The 24,351-nt window shown below is 37.9% G+C and overlaps 1 protein-coding gene across 1 annotated transcript in view; it reads left to right on the top strand.

The window, feature by feature from the left end:
• Nucleotides 1-765: 765 nt before the first annotated feature.
• Nucleotides 766-24,351, top strand: part of reck (reversion-inducing-cysteine-rich protein with kazal motifs) — a 28,322-nt gene continuing 4,736 nt past the window's right edge. Inside the window, exons 1-19 of the mRNA XM_086066495.1 lie at nt 766-973; nt 10,078-10,136; nt 12,351-12,425; nt 12,800-12,836; nt 12,998-13,083; nt 13,172-13,219; nt 14,226-14,259; nt 14,400-14,597; nt 14,750-15,014; nt 16,037-16,210; nt 16,498-16,710; nt 17,335-17,471; nt 17,611-17,754; nt 17,830-18,018; nt 19,114-19,236; nt 20,666-20,837; nt 22,149-22,338; nt 22,843-23,053; nt 24,160-24,233. Coding sequence (XP_085922621.1) covers nt 901-973; nt 10,078-10,136; nt 12,351-12,425; nt 12,800-12,836; nt 12,998-13,083; nt 13,172-13,219; nt 14,226-14,259; nt 14,400-14,597; nt 14,750-15,014; nt 16,037-16,210; nt 16,498-16,710; nt 17,335-17,471; nt 17,611-17,754; nt 17,830-18,018; nt 19,114-19,236; nt 20,666-20,837; nt 22,149-22,338; nt 22,843-23,053; nt 24,160-24,233 — 2,502 coding nt within the window. The 5' untranslated portion in view covers nt 766-900. The remainder of the gene's footprint in view (nt 974-10,077; nt 10,137-12,350; nt 12,426-12,799; nt 12,837-12,997; nt 13,084-13,171; nt 13,220-14,225; nt 14,260-14,399; nt 14,598-14,749; nt 15,015-16,036; nt 16,211-16,497; nt 16,711-17,334; nt 17,472-17,610; nt 17,755-17,829; nt 18,019-19,113; nt 19,237-20,665; nt 20,838-22,148; nt 22,339-22,842; nt 23,054-24,159; nt 24,234-24,351) is intronic.

Raw genomic sequence — 24,351 nt, 5'->3', positions numbered from 1 at the left:
AAAGTACGAGCAGATGTTTGCCTTTTTTTTTGTTTTAATTCAACACACAAGATAATCAGTCTGCTTTCATGCAAGACTCCAGAAATCTGAGAATACTTACTTAAATAAGAAATTTGAGTGGCAGAAATGCGGAGGATTTTGGTCAATTCGAATTGAATCGAAACCACTCATTCATGAACAAAATAATGATCAATTAGTCACAATTCTACTGTTCATGTTTTATATTAAATGTAATTTACTGTATGGGACAATGTTTATAAAAATGTGTACAAGTGTGAGAATAAAAACAGAAGAAGAATGTTATTTATGTATTTATTTATACTTTCTTAATGTACCAAATATTCTTTATTTTGTTTTTAAAAAATGCGTTTAATGGGAAAATGACTTAACCAAATATTCCAAAAAAGTACATTTTCGAGCTATAGTTTTAACACTGTAACACTGTGATTTGTTTGCTCTCACTATTGCTGATCTGTACTTTCTGCAAGCAAATATCAGTCTGCATTTGTACGTATTCGACTTTTACCAGTTTATTTTATTTTCACACTTTCTGTACTTCAACTCGACTTTCTGTGACCATTACGAATGATAATTTAAGACACGTGTATAGAAGAAAACTTTTATAAAAAAAAAATAAAAAGTACAACTTTTTAAAGGTTGAATTATAAATAAATATTTCCCCATGTGTGAAACGGGGTGGCCCAAACTTTCTTCTGCGCATGTTCCAAAAAGGAGAGAGAGAGAGAGAGCGAGAGAGAGAGAGAGGGGCGCAGTGGGGGGAGCAAGGCTGTCCGAGAGGGAGAGCAAGCGAGCGAAAGAGAGCTTCCATGGACCATCATGTCACATCTTCAGTGTTCTCCATGTCTTCTCGTCCACGATGCACTTTAGGATTTCAATAAGATGCGTGTGTGTCGCCAGATAATCGGCTTCCTCTTCGCCGCAAACTTTTACCTCCCGCCGCTCCGAGCTCAGGGTGAGTCTCGTTTATGACTTCTCGACCAAAGTCATTTGTCAACTTATTCCCATTCTCCGCCTATTTCCTGACATTCAAAAGAGGGGGAAAAGATGTCCACAGCTCGAGTGTTAACTTCTTTTTTCCAAAGTTTGTGGATTTAGTGACAGCTGACCTGCTGTTTGGCCCGTTCGGTATGTTCTCGTATTAGCTATTTACAATCAAATTTCACCTCTCAGTGTGAAATATGGTGGTTGAATGGCATTTTTTATTTATTTTTTTAGTTCTGGAAGAGTGTTTTAACTACTTCTCGTGAGACTCGAGTCTGAATAACGGAACCGTTTAAATAGCTAATGTTGGATAATGGCGCGACATTGGAAGAATTTACGACATCATGACATATCCAGTTTAGTAGTTTTATCTCCAAAACTAAGCGGTAAATGTTATTTTAAGCACGCATTTATTAGCAAGTCGATTCGATTTGATACGCTATTGATAATAAGTTGTCACTGTACAGTACAGCTTCACAAAAATACTTCTCTCCAACATAATAACATGTTCATCAAAAGCTAGGCAGGTTTTATTCATAAGGAGTATATTTAATATAAGCTATGACATAATGCACAGTTTGAACGGTTACATTATGTGTAAAATGTGAGGAAATAAAATTACTTAATGTCTCAGTTCAAATGTATCACATGGAAGTGAAATTGTAAAAAAAAACAAAAAAAAAACAATGGATCCAGGATCGGTATCAGCCCCAACTTGCATCATTGATTGGACGATCCCTTAAAATAAAATCGATATTGCCCACAGCATCTCATCTCCCCCCGCAGAGGTCTGAAAAAGTCAAGTCGGCCTCTGTCCCTCTTCTGCTGTGAGATGACAAATAGGCTTTTTATTTATTATTTATTGTTCCATGTTTTACAATAAAACAAGACTGGAACATAGAAGGTGTATGATGTTGGTTATGGGGGAAAAAAAGAAATCAGGATCTCAGTCAGATTTATGATCGGCCAGAAAATTGTGATCTGTGCACCCCTTGTATGCAAATTGATTGTATTTCAAATTAAATACAACGGTACCCCAATGTATTCAAGAAAAAAAAGGTTTAAGACATTAAGACATTATGCACAGTTTGAAAATTTAATTCAGTGATTTCATTGTCCTACTGGTGGTACTCATATCGATTGCATTACGTTTGCGTAATAGCTCGCATACAGTTATGTGACAGCTGGCCATATTGTAATTTATACCAGTGTCAACCAAATAAAAAATTACGACTATCTAATTGAATTTAATTGACTACTATTCTGCCCTTTTAAGTATTTAACTCGCCTAATTATCTGGTACTTGTTAAGACAGACAAACAAGTGAGCGTGTGTATTGGGGCTGTAACCCAATTCATTACAATGGCTGACACATTTGAGGCCATTTGGGAAGGTGTGTTGCCATTTGATCCAAACGCGGGACTCGTTTTGAAATCAAGCGTCCAATTTACATTATTAGAACATGTAGGTCTTTGAAGTGCAAGTCCACATGGGTTAAGGATGTGGATTTGCTCTGGCTATCACTTTGAATCTCTCTCTTTTTCTTTTTCTTTTTCTTTTTTTTCATTCACACATCTGCACGAAACATGAAAGTAAAACAGCTCTTAGATCCTCATTTGGGGTGCACATTGTCTACGATATAGAATGGAGGAATAGTCCAAAGGAAAGGCCCAGAAGCTCTCCACGAGGTTCTAAAAAGTACAATTAACATCGCCATATGGTCAAATGATCAACAAGCTTTGTTAAAGGCACTTCCTCATTTGACGTCAAAATTCCTTGCATTTTTTTGCCTCGATTGAGTTTGGCGAGAATTCTTCTCCGTCACCTCTTTCATGTTGTGATTTTGTTGTGGAGGCAAGCCACGAGAGAATGCATCTGGAACCAATTTGAGCAGAAGGGGCGGCGAAGGAGGTGGAAAAGCGGGGAAGGAGCGTCGTGAACGTCTGCCCTCTTTCTTTCCGTGTCCACTGTAATCAGGAATGGGCTCCAAATCCCGCAAACAAAATTATAGTTTTCAGAACATTAGATTAAAGTGGCGCTTTGGAGTGGAGTTTCTTGGCCCGTGGTTCCGTTTGGTGATTGTTGAATTGAGTATGAAATGTTGTTTTTGCGCAGAACGGTGACCTAGTGGTTAGCACGTCTGCCTCCCAGGCGAGAGGTTCCAATCTCTGCTCGCGCGCTCCCCTCCTGTGAGGAGTTTGCATGTTCTCCCTGTGCTCGTGTTGGTTTTTCTCTGTATACTCAGACTTGTGAATGCGAGTGTGAATGCTTGTTTGTATGTGCCGTGTGATTGACGGGCAAACAGTCCAAGCTGTATTCCCAAATCAAATGGGATTAGCATAGAAAATGGATGCGCTAGCTTTTAGCAAAAGCTAAATGTATAGTATGGTATACAACATGTAGCCCAAGATGGTAGAAAAATATACACTCTGCTTCCAAAATTACTTTTTTTGTTTTAGCTGCCCAGTAAAAGATACACTGTACTTTACCGATGTAATGTGACTGTAAAAATCGCCCGCACCTGTTTGCTTTGTTTCTTAAAAATAATTTATAATTGCTTTTGTTGATTCTGCATTTTCTCCATGTGTATTTAAGTTGGTGTGTCGAACTCATTTGGGACACATAGTACTTATGGTTTCCCTCAGTTGGCTGTTATGCGAAAACCATGTACCATATAGTAACCACATCATATTATTATGTCATGTACGTACTGTAACTTTCCTTACAATTGGTTGCTATGTATATTCTTAAAAACAAATTGAACAGTGGCCAGTTCGTCATCACACGTACACGTTCCCGCGTCAGCAAAGGTCCAGAAAGTAAAAACCCTGCCACAGTTTGGCTTTAGCCCTTATCACTAATTGTTTCCGTTGTCGTGCTAGCTGCCATGGTGCTTGTTTACCAGCTAGAGAGCTAGCTAGCTAGAGAGCTAGCATCAGGGGCCCGATAAACCAAATAACGCAAATAAATCTCTGACTCGAAGATATGCAGTGATTTTTTTTCCACATGGACTAATGTTACAGCAGAAGCACAACACTCCATGTAGAAATAAATTAGGAGCAACAGTGGATTATTTGTATAATAATTGATTATTAAAAAAATATATATATGATAGCTGCATCACTAGTTAAAAATGAAGAAAATTTGAGTTGAATTTTGAGTATTAGGATTATATTTATTTATTATTAAAAAAAATTGTTTATTTGTTTATTAAAATATTAGTATGTGCGTTGTATAAACACTGAAATAAAACCAAATAATCTTGTCCTAATTAATGACTGTGTTAGGCTACGATATCTCCATTAGCGCTCTCAAACTAAAGTTTTTGCTGCTCACAGTGGCTCAGTAGTCTTTTCTTTTAATTTAATTAAGACACTATACCAAAGTTGCTAGTGAACCATGGTAATTAGAGGAAATTGTTTTCAAAAATTCAACATTTCAGGAGTTTGCATGTGTTCTTCTGTTGTTCTTCTCTTTCCTTAGCCATTGACACAAGGCCATTTTTAACTGAGAACAGATTTTTTTAAATTTGTATTTATGTGGGCTGTTCATTTTCATGGCAGCTTTGGTTTGGTCCATGAAAATGGAAAATTGTTTTCGGATTGCCACTGTTCTATTTCCTATTAAGTTAGTAATTCGAGAACAAAGGAAATGCCCGCATGTGTTATGCCTGCAATTGCATACAGTAAGTCAGTAAGTCAAAACAAGCATCATCTGGACATGAACCTTTTATAAAACTCAAAGAATGTTGTTTGGATGTAATTGTATCTTCTACTAATTTCCTGTAAACGCTGTTATCATATTATCACATATTATCTTAGAAAACATGCAATTGGCTTGTTATTGCGGACAAGTCTTTCTTTTCTATTGATCTTTAATTGTCTACAGCTGGTTGGCTGTGGACTTGACTAGTTGTTACTCACTGGAGTCCAGATCCAAACAGAACCACCGAGAATGTAATCTGTTTTGAAGCTTTTGTTATTGAGGAGATACTGGGTGTAAAATGCGGCTACAAAAAAAGAGCATCAACACTGACAGAGCAGTTAATAATCATTTTGTATCTTCACAGTTTAAAGCTATTGCTTCATGTTGTTCGATAGATTATTTTTGCCGCAATACTGATGTAATGCTGTGGCACGAATGGACTGCGGTCAGAGGGTGACTCTTATTCACGGCGGTGTGATATGTGGCACATCAATCTTGACTCTGGATGCCTGTTGTTACAGTAAACAGAAAACTTGATTCTCGGCCCCGTGGCTGGCCTCCTCAGCTCCTCTTTTCCTTTTCCCAACTACTTCTCTATCCTGTGATACACCTTGCTGTGGCTATAAGCTCATGTCTGGTGAGAGGGTGGGAGAAATAATAGATTGGAAGATGTATCACGAAGCTTACATAGCAGTCACACAGAGAGAGAGAGAGAGAGAGAAAAACGTTGATTGAAACACGGTTGTTTAGAAAAAGGAAGCAACACCGAAGGAAGCATTTTCAAGCAAGCAGCTTTTCTTCTCATAAGAATCGTGATTCTCATTTAGTACGATTCAGAATCAATTTTAAATGTCCCAAAATCGATTTTATTTAAATTATTTGATACTGTCTTGCCTTTGTCTGTGAGTACCTTTATTTGGAGCGCTGTTCATGTTGTACCCAATTTGGCCACTTAGGGGCAGTGTGGTTCCACGCGGTCTGATACACTGTTAAGTTGTAGCCACATTAGAGAGTAGAAAGAAAAAGTCGCGATCAAGTTATTCCAATAAAAGTAGTTTTTTTGCAGCGTGGAGCCGTTCTTTTGAGTGATAAAAGTGAAAACTGACGAGACAACGAGGCACACCTGGGCAAGACATGGGCAGCTGGAGGGTGGTGATTGGTAGACACAAGAAAAAGCTGATGAGAGCAGGTGGAGACAAAAAAAACTAACGAGCAGACAAGACAAAAACATGACAAAACATGAAACATGTGAGATGTAGATTTTTTTTATTCTTATTCATTTCAATGTGAAAAAATTTGCGCTCAACAAAACAGACAAACACATGTATTTGGAGTTATCTCTTATTCTTACAAACTCTGTTGACCAGATAATATCCAGCTCCTTATGGCCATTCATAATTAATCAATGCACAGGAAGTGACCTTGGACCCCCATCCATTAAAATCTCCCCCCCGAGAGTCTGCTGCGGATCTTAGGAATGCAGGAAGCAGAATGTTAGGATAGCCTCTCTGGTGCTTGTGTGAAAGTTGATGTTTTGTTTAATCAAATATTGAGGTTCCACTAATATTAGTATTTCAGATTTGCTATCACTTTTCACATTTGCTTTAAATTTGCTGTGATTTTATTATTTATTTATTTTTATTTTTATTTTATTTTTTTGTTTAGTGTTGATATATATATATATATATATATATATATATATATTTTTTTTTTTTTTTTTTTTTTTTTTTTTGAGAGAGCACAGTATTGTTCATTCGGTAATTTTACCGATTCGACATATCATCATCATTACTCTCTTTTTAAAAAAAATTATTTTGTATGTGCGTGAGTATGTGCATGTGCGTGTGCAAAGTTGATGTTTTGTTTCATCAAATATTAAGGTTCCACTGATATTAATATTTTGGATAGCTATCACTTGTCACAGTTGCTTTAAATTTGATTGTGGTTCGGTTTGTCCCCAGTTCAACTCGATTTGGGCGGCAGTTGCCGAAAGATGATGTTAATGTGACTCCCATGCTGAAATTTAAAGACATTGTTGATTTACAGCAACTGAGCTCTTTTCTCTTGTGAGTGAAATCTTCTGTCATTGTTGTTTCGCCCCCTCCCCCCTTTCCTTTCCCCCCATACAGCTTTGTTTTTTGCACACTCAAGATGTTAGCAATAACAGTTACTGTAGTTTATCAGGATCCCGTTACTTGTTTTCTTTTAAATGAACGTTGGCATTACAGTGAGAGTTTGACCTTCTGAATGTAACTGAGTCCTCGTTATATATGCTGAACTCTAAAATGGGGCCGGTGCTCATTAGCAAGCGAGCAAGAGGCCTCATATTTTTAATGATTGAATGGCCTCCATCATTCCATGCTCGCTCTCCAATAATTGTCACTTGCCATTGTTTGAACGAGCAGTTATGTCCTCTCAGTTTTGGTCGAAAAAAACCAACGTATTTTGTTTCAGAAACAGCACCGACATAAGTTGAGGTTACTGAAAGAGCAGACGTTGTGAGTCACTTTATTCTTTACAGTAGCATAAAAAAAAACAGTTTTTGCGTGGCAAATATGTAACAAATAAATGATGGTTAACATTTTCTAAACAGTACGCTGGACTAGTACAAGTTCAAACCTTAAATTTTGATTTTATCCCAATGAAAAATATTAATTTTGCCTTACTCAAAAAAATTAAATATCATTTACTGTATTATAAGGACTATTTCATTTCTTCAGTCCTTGCTTCTTTTTTGCTTCTGTTTCCTTCCAACAAAAGCCTTCTGTGAAGTAATTGTCCACCCAACCAGTAACTAATGAAAACATAAAAAATAATAATAACCCTCCTGTTATGTTTGTTTGAGATGAACAATAATGTCCCTGGGTCATTTTGACCCAGGGCATGTTTAGTGATCCAAATGTGTCAGAAATGTGTATAATCCAAATTCAATACTTAATTTTAACCAGTATGTTTGTGTTATGTTAATTTCTTGGGATCAGCAATAATGTTCCTGGGTCAAAATGACCCGCAGGGTGTTTAATCATCTAAAACTGTCAGAAAATCACAATACTTAATTTCAACCTGCTAATCATCCTCGGTCAATTTGACCCGAGGTAATTCTCCAAAAGTATCAGATTTGTTGTGTGAACAGGAACAGCAATGGGTCTTTTTGACCCGTGTTATGCTTACGGTAATTATTAAAAAAAAGTTTCAGAAATGTAAAAAAGTTTCAGCAAAAAAATGTTTTTTAAATCTCTCTGTTTAAAACAATTTCAATCAATATTTCCTCTCCCAGCTCGCGCAAGTTTTTTTTAAGTCACAGAAATGTGTACAAATTCCATTTTTATTGGATATGTTTATTATACGTAATAAGTCAAGCAGACTCTATACTGACTAACTACTTTCAACAATAACTTTCAAACCTTTCAGATAAAGACATTTCGTCGTTTTACCTTGATTAACTCATTCACTGCCATTGACGGCTATAGACGTCAAAAATTCATTTGAACTATTTCTATTAGTTTCACTTTTTTTTTTATTGTACATTTAGAATGGATATAAAATTTGTGATCAAGATCATGACAATGAAGTCATGCGATTTAATTACAATTAAAAAATGTAATTGTCTGATGCCCTAATTTTTTATAATCTTTTCTTTTCTTTTTATTAGGGGCATCAGGCGATTATTATTATTTTTATTGTAATTAATCACATGACTTCACTAGTTAACTCAAGATTAATCGCAAATTTTATATCTGTTGTAAATGTACAATAATATTTTTCTAGGTTTTCATACTCAATACTAAAAAATGAAACTAATAGAAATAGCTCAAATGAATTTTTGACGTCTATAGCCGTCAATGGCAGTGGATGAGTTAACTTTTTTTTTTTTTGAGGGCAGATAAGGATCCCAAATCAACCTGGTGTGATGTCACATGGCCACTGTGACGCAGCCCTTTCAGATTTATTTTGCGCGCTGCTCTGTATCTGTCTACAACTCCTCTGACCGCATTTTTATTACACAAAAGTTATCTTTGAAACGGCTGCCAGCATCTTTCAAGCCAATCCTGAAAGAGGCCCGTTTAGAACGGGCACTGTCCTCCTTCGCGCTAAATCACACACTGCACACACAAATCACATACAGTGGAAGTCTGCTCCTCCTTCAAGCATCAAAGACGCCTGGACCTGCTGATGGAATCCAGAATCCCCCGTGTCAAGCAGCTGAGGACACACCAACAGCGTCCCCCCCCCCCCTCTCTCTCTCCAACAAACGTAAACGCAGCCACAAGTGTGCTTATCCATACACATAGACACACTGATAAGTGGGTGTGATGGTTTCTTTCTCTCAATGTCTTGCCTGACAAGTGCACTCATTTTCTTTTAAGTCTTTTAATACCCGCCAGAATTGGTCAGGAACAAAAGGTTTGGCGCCTTATATGAAAAAGCATATATGTTATAAAAAGTCTGCACACCCCAGGTTTCACCTGTCAAATATGAGTAACTGCATAAGAGCAGCTAAAAGTCCAGTCGAGTCCAACATCACTACTGCGTTAAAAGTGTTTGGCCACATCGAGCAGGCGGGTGAAGTTTGTCCACAGCAAATGGAGCCAAGACATTTACTGGAACCCTGGGCCGGTGCTGCGGTTTGGACCTCTCTTGCCACAAAACACACCCTCTCTTGCTTCTGTGTGTTTGTTTCTCGCATTTTGTGAGTCAATTGTTTTTTGTTTTTTTTATAGAGATGACATGAACGCAGTGTTGAAATGTGGGGTGTCCTGCAACGGGTGACACGTTAAAAACAAGCTGTCAAGCAATTATATATATATATACCGTATATATATAATAGTTATTTTGAAAAAAGGGTTACATCAGAGCTTTCTGTTAAAAGCAACATTGTAATGTTTGGCTTTGGAAAAACTTTTTTATTGCGCGACAACAGTTTTCAGTGCAGCATTTCCAGTATTTTGGCCAAAGCTTCTCTGAAAAAAAATTAAACAAATTGTCCGTTTATACTGTCAGAATGTTCTTATTGTAAATACTAAAGATGGACCGATATGTTTTTTTCAGGGCCGATACCGATTCTTAGTAGTCATGGAGACCGATAACCGATATTTGGAGCCGATATTCATTTTCGGTTAAAAAAAAAAAAGGGTAGGGAGTGAGGGGAGATTGGGGTAAAAAAAAAAAAAAAAAACTTTAAAACTTTAAATACAAATGGCAATCTCTTATAAAGTTAACTAAAAATTAAATAACTAGTTCCTTGAGATTAAAATGTTTTTAAATTTACATTTTATCGATCGTCAATTTTTTTTTTCAAAATGCCCAATATCAGCGCCAATATTATCGGTCTTTCCCTAGTAAATACCAACTCTGTGTGTATGCTTTCAGATCCCTCCTGTTGCCATCATGCTGCCGAGTTCTCCCCTTGCAAAGAAGCTTGCGATCAGGTATGAGCGCACACGCAGCACACGCTCGCACTCTAACCCATTCCTCAGCCCATTTGTTGGCCCCTGAATAGAAGCTTTTGAAGGGGAGGGGTAGTGTAAAGTTGTTTTTGTGTGTGTGCATTTTTACTCTTTGAAGTACAGAGTAAAAGTTCTCTCTCTCACCCTGCTTCAATTAGGAGCAGGTGACACAATGTCCCGTTCTGAATCCGCCACCGTGACCTCCTTAACAAAACAGGACATGATGAAATGAAGCGCAAAGAAAGCTTCTTTTTTTTTTTGGGAACGCAACCAGCAAACAGGCCGAGTCCAATTCATTGCGCTTGGAGTGGAAGTGTTGAGGAAGTGGTTTCTTGCATGTTTTAGCAAATGCCACAAAAGAGGAAAAGGAGGAAGAAATAGATGAGGATCAAAAAGATGGAGAATGAAGGACGATGGTCTTTTACAAGTGCAGTCACCTCAAAATGTTGGAGTGGTGTAGGGAGGGGGCGGAGGGGGGGCTAGTGCCAGGCACGCATTCTAATCAACAGTTCTATTTTACATCAAATGAGAGCTCCGTTTAGCCTGGTTACACCCTTTTTAGCTATATTTACAACATAATTACACTCACGAATGAATCAAAGCGCTTATCCTATTTTTGGTTGCTGTTTTTAATTTAGTGATAATAGGACTGAAACTTAGCTAGCTAGCTTGTTCAGTGCCAGTTTGAGTTTGCGCTCGTCAAGTTTCACTAAACAGGAGCTGTTTTTGACAAGCCACGCAGTGGAAGGCTTGCTGCTATCGCCACGCTGAACTTCTAGAGCAGGCGTTTTGCGCAAAGCAAAGAAAGTCTTTATACAATTTTTTTTTAACATAGCGCATGGCACTTTAGAAAGAAAAAATAACCAATTATTCATCAACTGCTTGTGAGTAACCTTACTGCCCATCTGACATGCAAATAAAAACTTCGAGGAGTTCTGTATTAAAATCTACACTTTGTTGTAAAGTATTGTCTCGTTTAAATGGCCCCTTAAACAAGTGAGTCTGATTTAGCTGGAAACAAATAAAAGGACCGAGAATAACTCATCAGACTCAACTCTTTTTGACTTGACGAAATGAAAACCCTGCTGATTGTCAGCCTTTGATGGCACGTCGCATTATCGTCTCAATATTTTTTTTCTCCCCAACGACATGAGCTGTTCGCTGGCTCTGTAGTATCCACTCTAATGAAAGAAGCCATCAGTCTTGAAATGTACCTCAATGAAATGGCGTCTTGGTTCACTGTCTTTAATAATAAACTAAGGCATCGCTGTGCTGCTTGGTCTTTAGTTTTTCCTTGGTTGTCAAAGTAGTCTAAGTCAGCACAGTAGTGGTCTTTTCAACTTACATGAATGTCCAAATACAGCTACTGTTTTTGCTTTTGAGGACGTTTGTTCTCATCCTATGGAAGAAAAGAAAAATAGAGTGTTGAGAAAACACACCTCTTCCTTGTGGCTATTTTCTGCTACAGACAGTCAGATGTACTTCCAAACCAAAACAGCCATTTTGGGATGTTTTTAACAAAACGACAAGGGTGACACATGATTATCACATTCCCATCTTCTAGCATTTTTTTCCCCTTCTATTCTTTATCCCCACAGGCGTTTTTTTTTATTTCCATGTCATTTCTAATAAATAACTAGCTTATGCCCAATATGATGTGAACGTGTGAAACTTTCATCACGCTTGGCAGTGACTGCATACTTCCAGGCTTTTACATTGTATATGTCACACAAAACATACATGGCTTTTACAGAGATAGTATAATGTAAAAAAAAAAATTATATATATATATATATATATTAGGTGTTGTGTTTCACTTCTCGTGAGGCAAAAAAGCAACACACGATGGAGTGTCTTATAACAAACATGCTTTGTGTATAATATGTCCTTTACTTCCATCCCTTCAGTTTATGTAAAGGAAACTGTCAAAACATTCTCCTGAGTCATTCATGAGGTGCCTTGTGCTGATACACACGAATGTCATTTTTCATTACAAGTCTTTTAAGAGATTTGTCATGACAGCCCATGCAGTGGCGGGTGGAGTATTACCAGTTATTTTCCCCAAATTAGCACAGCTAAACCGTAAGCTATCCTCGATTGGATGCTAATGCTAATGCTGAGCCACAATCCGTATAAAGCCATTTGAAAACATTCAGCATGCAATGTATTTTTATTAACTCTTTTCTTTTCCTGCAGCTCGCCACTATAAAGAGTGAGTCTCGATTGAAGCATCTTCTGCAGAGGTTGCCAAGTTACTGTTCGGAATCAATGGTGAGTATGACCAAGAAAACAACCAATTGGTTTTGGGATGAGTTCACAAAAAAAAACATGTCAAAGCCATTAAGGTAAGCAGAGCTGCTGCATTCGAACAGATTAGTTTACATTTAGCATTTAAGCGGAACATGATAGATGAGGGAGGCGGTATGGGTGATGATGTAGGTCATGACTCAAGGAAGAAGAATGATTCTTAAGTCTGTTTATACAAGCTCCGGATGGCTGTATTGCAATACTACATGCCACAACACATCAGATATCCTTCAACAACTTAAAGTGGTACATCACAATGGACAAACTCTGCGTTAAGCTCAGTTAAAACATTCTATTGTATGACATTACAACACTATTATTATTTGTATTTTCTGTAGAATGAGCTGTGGGTTTGCATCAACTCTACACTTCCAGGTAAGATGATAATGCATTGGAGAGAAATTGTCAAGCCAATATTTACAGTCTTTTGCCACGTTTGCTGTCCATTCACAAAATGAAAATATATTTTTAACTAAAAGTTTGGCTATGGACGATTTCGGGGTTTGATCCAAGCGTATTTATTGATTGGTCTAAAGGAGTCTCGAGAAAGTCTGACAGCTGGGCAGGGCTTGGTTGCTGTGAGCTCGCTATCTCGTCTGAGTGCCGCCGGGAATGCAGACAGGTATGTAGAACTGTAAATAAATCGTGTCTTAACTTTGTTTTCTAGATACAATGTTATCCTGCGCTTCTGCTTTTGATTTTCTTTACAGGCATCATCCAAAAATGACCTGACAAAAGTATGCAAAAAAGTCACAGAGGTAAGTCGACAGAGCATGCATGCAAAAGTCATCAACTTAAAAATAAAAGTCACATAATGGGGGTAGATATATATATATTTTTTAGCAATAAGACATAATCAATTCAAATTGGGCAATTTCTAATTATGCTTGTTGTTTACTTAGATTTTACTATATTTTATTTAACAGTCGTTACATACAGTACAGTGTTGCCCACTCCTTGGGTGGGTGTCCTCGGGGGTGGGGTCGGGGGGTCTCAGTCCTGCTACTTGCGTCTCCTCTAACCTCATGATCCACTCGTGAGTGACGGCGAACTAATGTTACATGCGGTATATCTGGTCGCGACATGTTTTTTTATATATATATTTTTTAATTACATTTTCTTGAAAAGTACTTGGGTGGTGGCCAGTTTACTTGGGTGGCCCGCCAAAGTATTAACATGGTGTGGGAAACACTGATATATAACCCTAAATAAATAAAAGTAAAAATTAATACACAAATAAACTAAATATGAATGTTGAAATAAATACAAAAATAAATAAATGAAAAAATAGAATTAAATATCAATATATAAATATGAACTGGGTATATTTATTTTTGAATAATTTTTTTATTTTATTAAATTTTTTTACGTTTACTTTTTTATATATATATATATATATATATATATATCCATTTATATTAATTTTTTTGTATTTAATTTTTAATTTCCCTGGCAAAATTGTTGGCACGCTCATGCAGTTTTTTCCACAGATTTTAAATCTACTTGGGTGGGTGGACTCGGGGGTGTGGGGGGCTTTGGCTTCTTAGTCCTGTTACTTGAGTCTCCTCTAACCTCATGATCCACAAGTGAATGACGGCGAACTAATGTTACATGCGGTATATCTGGTCTCGACACGGTTTATGTGTATATATATATATATAATTTTAATTACATTTTCTTGAAAACTTCTTGGGTGGCCCGCCCAAGTATTAACATGGTGTGGGAAACACTACAGTAGTCCCAACTGTTTTTTTCTTCTTCCAGAATCCTCTACACAGCTGTATCACCAAAAATGAAAGTAAGTTTACTACACTACTAACAATAGGGCTCGAGTCCAACATTATTAATCACAATCGAAATATAACTCCATCACTATTATGTACTTTATAGAGTATACAATAAGTGACCGCTACATTGTGTTTGCCTGTGGCCCTCTAGTGGGCTCCACGTGCTGCAGCTATGCGGGGCGTCACACCACCTGTAGGGAGTACTGTCAGGCCATCTTCAGGACAGACTCAACCCCCACAGTGTCTCAAATCAACGCCGTCAAAGAGTACTGTCAGAGCCACAGTGCTCAGCTGCTCAGCTGCGTCAGCAATTTCACCAAGTCCTACCCAATACGCAGCCCTATAGACAGTAAGTTCCAACTTCATATGTACAGTCGACGCAAATACGATCTTCCAATGTCCACTTTATTGTACAATTTAGATGATATAATATATTAGATCATTGATTTGTCCAAAATAATTTATGGTGGCTGCGCAGCTAATCAATCCCCTCTCCTCCAGGTCTGTACTGCTGTGACCGAGCAGAGGCTCCCCACTGCCAAACGGCTTGCCGGCGAATCCTCCGTACCTTGAGCACAGAGCATGAGATCATGGAGGGTTTGATCGACGAGTGCGGTTCCCAGCCTCTCCCCCAAGATCCCATGTGGCAGTGCTTTCTGGGAAGCGCCCATCCACCGTCCCCAACTGAAAAAGAAGTCCCACTAACTGCCAAAATGGATTGTGCCAAACTGCACTGTTGCTCCAAGGCCAACACCTCACTCTGCAGGTACCACAGCCTGCTCACTATATAGTGCTGCGCATTAAACTATTTCAAACTTGGAAACATTTTAAAGTGTACAATTGGTCCTGTGTTCCTCTTAATATTGCGCTTTGCTTAATGTTTACCAGACTCTGTTGCATAATTCCAACAGTAGTAATGGCAGGCAGTTTGTGGCTAGCAAACAAACAAGCTGTCTCAGCTTGGCTCTTGCCTAACGGTTTTTGTAATCAGTTGTTTGGTCCAAAAATAGCGATCTGTATTAACATTTTTGGTTTTAGTATATTTCTGATGATCTGAAGTCAAAGTTAAAATGCTACGGACTGACATTTCTGGTCTCAGCATGTAGTGTATTTAAGATGACCGACACAAGACACGGCACACATATCTCCTGACAATCATTGCCTTCAAACAGAAGTCGGCTATAGAGCCCAATTTAAACTGTGAGAGGCAACATCGTGCCACAAGGTTTCCAGACAGGGAAAATACAAACCGAGTACAAAATGAAACAGAATAAGCTAGGCCAACCTTTAGCTTGTCTAGTAACGACATTGCCTCTTCATTTTTATTATGCCGAATGACTTGGTTAAACTTGACAAGTTCTACAAACAGTCTTTCTCCTCCACTTGTGAAGCTAGCCACAGAGCTAGCTTAAGTATAGGGAAAATACAAAGTACGAGAGGTACTAGTACAAGATGAAATAGAATAAGCTAGGCTAACCTTTAGCTTATCTAAATACACATCGGCTCTTCATTTTTATTGTGGCGAACGACTTGGTCGACAGTTGACAAGTTCTACAAACACCACAGCGCTAACTTAGCTAACTAAGCTACTAGCTAACCAAATTGGCTATGGTTATATTTAAGAGCATCACATTGTTATTGATGTTTATATCCATGATTGTTGGCATCCAACCATTTTTCTGAAAGATCGGAGAAGGGGTGGGGGTTAGGGTTGGTCATACTTTTATGGACAAGGCTCAAACACGTGTCACTTCCCTTGTTTTATTTCCCATCTCTTTGCTCTGACAGGGACATGTGTCAAGAAATTAGCACAAACTGGGGCAGCCAGACATGGCAAGACTTTGACCAGCTGTGCGAGTACAACCCGGTGGAGACGGAACTGATCAACTGCCTGGCTGATGTCAGAGAGCCCTGCCAGTTGGGGTGCAAGGATCTCTCCTATTGCACCAACTTCAACAATAGGTCAGACTCACTAGCACAAGAACACATTTGACCAATAACTGGCTTTTTGATACTTGCCAAATTAGAAGATTGCTATCCCCCGGTTAAACGGGAAACTGGAGTATATTTATTTTCAGTTAAGTTCACGATGTATGTCAACACACAAATGCGCAAACAGTTGCTCAAGATAAACAAAGCTTGATGGAACACACCCAAAATGTCTAGATAGAAGCTACTCCTGCTTTGAAGCGCCAATTAGCTCACTCTGTTGAGACCGACGGACGCCTTCTATTATCTCTGCCCCACAGGCCGACAGAGCTGTTTCGCAGCTGTAACATGCAGTCAGACCAGGGAGCTATGAATGATATCAAGCTGTGGTCCAATGGAACAATCAAGATGCCTTATATGAACATTCCGGTGCTAGACATCAGGAAGTGTCTGCCGGATATGTGGAAGGCGGTCGCTTGCTCTCTGCAGATCAAACCCTGTCATAGCAAGTCGAGAGGGAGCGTCATATGCAAGTAAGTCGGCCAGCTTTATTATTATTAAAATAGTATTAAAATGTTGTGTCCAAACTTTTTTTTAAGGCGGTGTACCGTAAGATGAACTCATTCACTGCCACTGACGTCTATAGACGTCAATATAGATTTTTTACGAGGGGTGAATCTTTAAATCTTAAGCCTGTTGACCACAATAAGAAGATATGTTTTTGTAATGAATTGGAATTTTGAAATGCGTCGGTGGCGTGTATACAATGTTGATGTTGTATAATAGAAAAGTAACACGTTACATTATTTTTACCTTTATGTAGTCTAACCATTTACAGCAGTAGTACAAAAGTGACACTGGTCTCACTATTAATTACACATAATCCTAGTATACCATAACCTTGTCTTCTTAAATACTGAATCTATAATGAAATTTGTTGATAGGTTTATTCTATGGACCTGTCATTCTCTGAACAGATCGAGCCATGAATAGTGAAAATCTGCTTATAATTGATAGCCATTGACATTTTTTGAATTTACTTTATATATATATATATATCTGCATCGGTCTAAAAAAAAAATCCTTCTGTAATTTTACAACACACATTTACTGTACGTTTTACATTTTCACGTGACCATATTTTTTGTTGGGTTCAGATCGGATTGTGTGGAAATCCTGACCCAGTGTGGGGACAGAAAACGTTTCCACGACGGACAAACTCCTGAGAGGATATGTGAGATTCTGTCACCCATTGATGACCCTGAACGCTGCATTCCCCTCCACAGATACCTCAGTGAGTGAAAAATGTACAGTACAGAGAAAAAAGACAAACAAACCATCGTCTAAAAGGTTTATGGATCGTGGATATGATCTGAAATGCCCAAAAAGAAATGAATTCAAACAATGATTAGCTAATTTGTTTACTCCATCAGCCCCAAGTACTCTGGGCAACAATGTCGTTGAAGAGGTCATCCACCCATGCAACCCTAACCCTTGCCCGAGTAACCACTTATGCCAGGTCAACAGGAAGGGCTGCCTTGATGAACTCAACTGTCAGCCATTTCTCTGCGTGCCAGGTCGGACCACATTCACGCCAACGCTGAACACGTTCAACCGAACGGCGTATTGATGAGTTTGTTGTCCGTTTCCAGGATGTAAACTCGGCGAGGCTTCAGACTTTCTGGTGCAGCAGGACGCTCGCTTGCAAGTGCCGACTCGCACCGGCCCGGCCGGCTGCTACGAGGTCTGCACTTGTGGTGCCAGCGGCCGCCTGGAGAACTGTGTGGAGATGCCTTGTGTGGACACCAACAAGGCTTGCATTGTCGGAGGACAGAAGATGAGTAAGTGCTGCTGAATGATCTTTTGTGGGGGTGCTTTTTTTTTTTTTTTTGTATCATTTGTTTGCCTGGGGCAAGGTAGGCAATTGCTTGGGGCCAGATTTGACACAAACCACATATCCTTCACATTAGCAATGCAGCGATGACTTTTGACCGTCTCAAATTCCTTGAGTCAGGTGTTTAGTTTTTTCATTAAAAAAAAAAAACATGACTGGGTAAGGCTGCTTATTTTTTAATTTTTTTGTAAATGATCATGAATAGTAGTAAAGCTTTTATTTATTTAAAAAAAAAAAAAAAACGACCATGTATAAATAGTAGGCCGTTCTTTTTTCAAAATGACCATAGTACGGTGTTTTTTTGCTAATTTTTTAAAAACGACCACGTAAGGCGTATCTTTTTTTAAATGACTATGAAATTGTTGAAATGTACAGAAATGTAAAGCATTTTTAAAAAGATGACCATTGTAAGGCGACTTTTTTTTTTAAACGACCAAGTCATTTAAAAAACAAACCAAAAAATACAAGGCGTTTTTTTTTTTGACGACGGTGTATATAATAAAGTGTCTTTTGTTGTTGTTGTAAATGACCATGCATAGTAAGATGTTTATTTTTTTAAACAGCCATTTATAGTGAAACTTTTATTTACATTTTTTAAAGGCTTTTTTTTTAAACAACCATGCTATTAGTAATTTTATTTACCTGTTTTTTTAACTCATTTAGAATGAAGCACAAAATTCACACTCACCGGATTCTGAATTCTAGACATACCAAAGCAGAAATAACCGATACCAAAGGGTGTTTGTTGTTGGGAATCGAGACAGATTACGGGTAGTTGTTCTATTATATGCTCTAAAAAATAACGTGCTACCGTCATAGTAAAACCAAGTTGTTGTTTTTAGAGAATGCCTGCGGCACATTTATGGTTAGCGTTTTTGGATTTAGTTATTATATGCCAGGCATTGTTTTATGCTTGCTTTCAATGAAAGTTGTTTGCTTTCCTGTCTTGTATCTGGGTTGACTGTTTTTACCGTTGTAGCATTTATCATGCGCTCTTCCAATTTTTCAAGTTGTCTGTATGCGGTTTTTCTATCTTCACCAGATCACGGGGCATCTTATAGGCTAGACTGTGACACCTGCTTCTGCTTTGCTGGCCACCCCATCTGTTCTGACAGAGAATGTCTCAACATTGAGAGCTCAGATGACGACCGCCTACATTTTACTGGTATGTGCTTGTGTGAGAGGGTTGCCTGGATGTTTAATCATACGTTTATCATAGCATAAATAATGTTTTACATCTGTTTGTCATCGTCCTTCTCTGTATAATTTATAATATACTAAAGCTGTTATATACCAGTTAAATCAACAGAGAAAGCAAGCAAGATATTGAGGTTTCAATCTGTGTGCAAGATTTCTCCCTGGAGTTTGTTTGTTCTTCATTTGCTTGCGTAGGTTTACATCAGGTACTCTGATATCCCGCACAATCATAAACCTAATTCGGTTGATGTCTAGCCAGTTCTTGCGTCCAGAGCACTGACATGAGATCGGTATCAGGTCTTTTTTTCAGTTCATTGTAGACTACACAAGATAGTCATGATTACAAATTGTCACTCACTGCAACAGATGAAGATAAGTTTAATTAAAATGTAGTAACTCATCAAGACTTTTATGTTGAAAAGCTTTGCCAACATGCTGCCTTTTGTCCATTTTTGGCCAACATACTTGTAATCCGGTTTTAAAGTCAGCCTTAAACATTTCTTGACAATTATATGTGATCTCACTACTTGAAACATGACATTCTGATTAATATTACATTTGGGGAATATTAGTTATGGAGCAAAATCCAGCCGTTTTTATCCATCCCAGGGGGCGGCCATTTTGCCACTTGCTGTCAACTGAAGATGACATCAATGTTGCTCAGAGATCAGGCAACGACCAATCACAGCTCACCTGTTTTCCGAAGCTGCGCTGTGATTGGTTGTTACCTAAGCAACATTGATGTTATCTTTAGTCGACAACAAGTGGCGAAATGGATTAAAAAACGGCTGGATTTTGCTGCTTAACTCATATTCCATATAACGAACGCAATATTAACCACAATATATAGACTAGTGGGGCGGCATAGAACATATTATTTTAAAAAAACTTCCCCTTTAAAAAGTCAAACTCAACATACTTGAATGACAGACAGTACTGACGTATCATAATGCTGATATTTTGTCCTAGCTCAGCTAAAAATACTAAACAAAATGTTTGCCTTCTGTTGTGGTCAATGGTTATCCCTCAATTCTGTAAATACACTTGCATCTGGGAAAACAAACCAAGCCTAGCTTGAAATTATCTATTCAGACAGCTATGATAACATTTTTCCGATGCATAAATTTAGAATGCGAGTAACCTCAACAAACCTTAGACTTATCCATTCTTGTGACCCAATCCACTTTCGAAAGCGCTAGCCATATTCAGGGTACATATAGCCAAACAACCATTAAGCTAACGTGTTTTTGGAAAAGGAGAACATGCTAACTGGAGGCAGCAAAAGGCAGCTAGCTAACTGCTAAACTATGTTCACATATACTGTCTATTTGTATTCTGATAATGGCATTTAGTCAATCTACAGTTTCCAGTCAAGGCTAACTCGCTTCTTTCCTCAGGTCTTCCATGTAACTGTCCGGACCACTTCATCCCTGTGTGCGCTTCCAACGGCCGCACGTATCCAAGTGCCTGTGTGGCTCGCTGTATGGGTTTCATGGACCATCAGTTTGTGTTTGGCCAGTGCCGTTTCACTAATCCCTGCGCCAGTAAACCTTGCCAGAGAAACCAGAGGTTGGTACAGCTGATGTCTATTCTGAGCTTAAACTCAGCAAGTCATGACATTGACAAATAGAGGAAACCTCACAGTTCTGGACAAACCTATTATTAAGACATCTATGGCATTTTCCGCTCAATATTTTTCGAGTTTCATGTGGGCAAGGCCTGCAGCAGATTTGACGCAAGTCATTCCTTTCTAAAGTTCACTTTTTATTATATTTTGTTTTAGGGATGTTTTGTACAGAAGCGTATTGCATTCACTTGAAAAAAAAATAGTCCTGTTTTTCTGACTAATTTTTGGAAGGAACTTTGTTTTTTTTTCTCTTTTATAGAATATTTTTCTTCCCTATTTTTTTTCTGTTTAAAAAATTATTTTCCGGTTTTTCTAAATGTTTTTTTCTGTTTTTCTGAGTAATTTTTCCCTGTTTTATAAAACAATTATTTTTCTGTTTTTCAGAAGGAAAAAAAAAATTCAGATTTTTTTTTTAAGGAGCTTTCCCTCAGAGATGAAAGAACAAACCACAATACAGTATACACATTCATTCCTTTATTGAGAGCCATTGAGTAAATATGGCCATCTTATTGCATTAGGAGGTATGCGGGAAAGTGTCCGCTTCCGCTATTAGCGAGTCTGCTTGTCACTTGGAGTTCAGAGGTAAAATAAAAATAAAAAATACTCTGAAAAATAGAACACCAGCTCTGTTTTTCGGAATATTTTTTTTTCTGTTTTTTTTTTATAATTTTCCTCTCAATTCAGACCGATATAAGTATAAGAAAAATTTGTATTATTATTATTATTATTATTGTTATTATTATTATAATTTATTTTTATTATTATTATTTTTTTTTAGGCAAACAAAGGCTAGCACTACAATTTTTTTGAAAACATTACAAAAAGTCCAACAAAGAAAACAATGAAAGAAAGTTATGATGTCCACACTGCTCAAAGCTTGAGGATTTTCACTTTAACCATCGATGTGGTCTGGAAAACATTCTTCATACAAATTCACACACCCTCATGCCGGTTTACCACTTTCATTCACACTCCATGATGTCTGTGATCCCCCCAGGAAAAAAAAAATCCTTAAACTCTTTTTCCTGGCACGGCGATCAAAGGAACATGCATGCAGTCATCACTGCGTGATTGGATGGATTTGATTGAAGAAACTCACAAACATGCGCTGGTCTAAGCAGTTTTCTTTTACTGAGTGTAAACACTACACACACAAAAACACCTCTTGCTCATAAATTAGCTGCTGGTTCCTACTTGAAAGAACTCGACGTGAATCTTGGCATCCCTGAAATCAAATTAAACTGTGTTTCTAGGTGCATCCCAAAATATCAAGTTTGCCTGAGCGACTTGTCGGACTGCCTGCAGTACGAATGCGTCGGCCGGCAGTTGGCCTGTGACAAGAACAGTGTGGAGCCAGTCTGCGATACTGACGGTCTCATTCACACCAGTCTGTGCCAGCTACAACAAGCTGGGAAAACACTTGCCTATATGGGCCACTGTCAGGTGAGGGAAGAATCACATTCAAACCCAAAAACCTATAAATGCGTTTTTAATACTTTTATTTTTATTTTTAATCCCAAAAAAGAATTTTTTTTTTTAATGTTTTTTTTTATGGAAGAGCATACAGAAAGCTTCTGAGCTGAAGAGGTCACTTAAAACAATGGTAGTTATTACAAAAATGGCCAGCAGGTGGCATCAGAGTGTAAGAGATCAACCAGGGCTATATTAGCTATATTCTAATGCTAATTGCTGCAAAACGGAAACAGATAGAAATATACTTTTTTCGTGATGAAAGAAGACACTCAAATATTTATTTTGGTAATTTCCATGTTTTTATAGCAATTGCCTTGCAAAATCAGTCAAAATCCATTAAAACAGCCGGGAGCGAAGGGGGTTGCTTCACTAAAAATGTCTGGGAGTGAATGAAATGAGTTAATTAGTTTTTGTTTTAGATAGGTAGTATGTAATGTTACAGCCAGTGAGTTAATTAGAGTTATTTTTTTGTAGGAAGCCTGCAAGCATCGGCAGCAAGTTTGTGGCCACAACGGCGAGACGTATAATACGGTGTGTGAGGCCTACTCAGACCGCGTGGCTCTCGACTACGAGGGACACTGTCAAGCCGTGGGAGCCATGTCTGGAACGGCAGCTGACTCTGCCTGCAGTCTAATTTCCTGTCCGCGTCTGTCGCCTCCGGGCTGCCAGCCTATCACGCCCCCAGGTGAGTTTTTCAACTTTTTCATAAAGTAAGATTTTATTGAAAGACGTCAAAGGGAGACTTTATTCTAAATGAGTGTAAATAAAGATTGATTACAGTCCATATATAAATATCTGTTACCAGCTTTGAAGAAAAAAGTAGAAGCAGAAAAAAAGACAATTAAATTAAAATGAAATAACACATTGGTGCCCAAAAACGTATAAATACGTTCTATTTTAAATATTACCATGTTCCCAAAGACATATTTATATGTTTTTATGCTAGAGCATACAGAAAGCTTTGATGCAGCCTCATAACTGAAGAGAACGCTTGAAGCAATGGTTGTTATTACAATAACGGCCAGCAGGTGGCAGCAGAAAATAAGAGATCAACCAGGTCCATGTTGCAAAAAGCTCTCTCCCCAGTTTTTAACAGATAATGATGAAACTTAGCTATATTCTTGCTGCAAAATGGAAACGGATATAAATCTACTTTTTTTTTCTGATGAAAGAAGAGACTCTTATCTTTCTTTTGGTAGGTTCCATGTTTTCATAGCAATAGAACACAATACTCTGTGGGCCTTGCAAAATCAGTCAAAATCCAGTAAAACAACCTTCAGTGAAAATGGCTGAGAGTGAATCGCGATTAATTACGGAAAATTATGCGATTAATCAGTTTTTAAAGAATTATCGTTTGACAGCACTAATTTTAACGTATTAAAATATGACAAATGTATCATAACTCCCTTTTTGATGTAGCTGTTTGCCACACTAGTAAAACTGACACATAAAAGTAAGAGAGTCAAATATTCTTTAGGTATATTTAAACACCAACATTTTCAACCAAACCATCAAATTTCTAATGCTAACATACAATGCAAAACAATACAGACAAATGGAAATTAGCATACATCGATGTTACAGTCATTTAAATGTTTAAGCAACAGCTACAAATGACTAATTAGAGCAAACAGACTCTAAATTTGACTCGTATATTGTAAAACCCTTTTTTTTTTAATGCTTAAGAATGAGCAGGGGCTCCAATGATAAGCCATAATATAATGACTATGTACAGTATATGAAAAGAGTTTGGAGGATGCATCATAATGAGCCTTAACTTGTCATTTTCAGGAGCCTGCTGCCCAATTTGTGCCAGTATGCTGCAAGTCCTCTGGAACAAACAACAAATGAACACCTTCTCTAAGGTTCGGATGCACCAGTTTTTCTTCCATTTTTTTGGTCCATTTCCTATCTTTATGGAATCATGGTTTAGTTGCTTTAAATACTTTGCTACCATCTTGTGGCAGCTATGTGAAATTAACT

This window comes from Leptonotus elevatus, chromosome 21 (assembly GCF_054856555.1).
Source record: "Leptonotus elevatus isolate MCC_2025b chromosome 21, RoL_Lele_1.0, whole genome shotgun sequence".
Lineage (NCBI taxonomy): Eukaryota > Metazoa > Chordata > Actinopteri > Syngnathiformes > Syngnathidae > Leptonotus > Leptonotus elevatus.
Note: the sequence above shows the minus strand (reverse complement) of the source record. Positions and strands in the feature narration are given on the sequence as shown.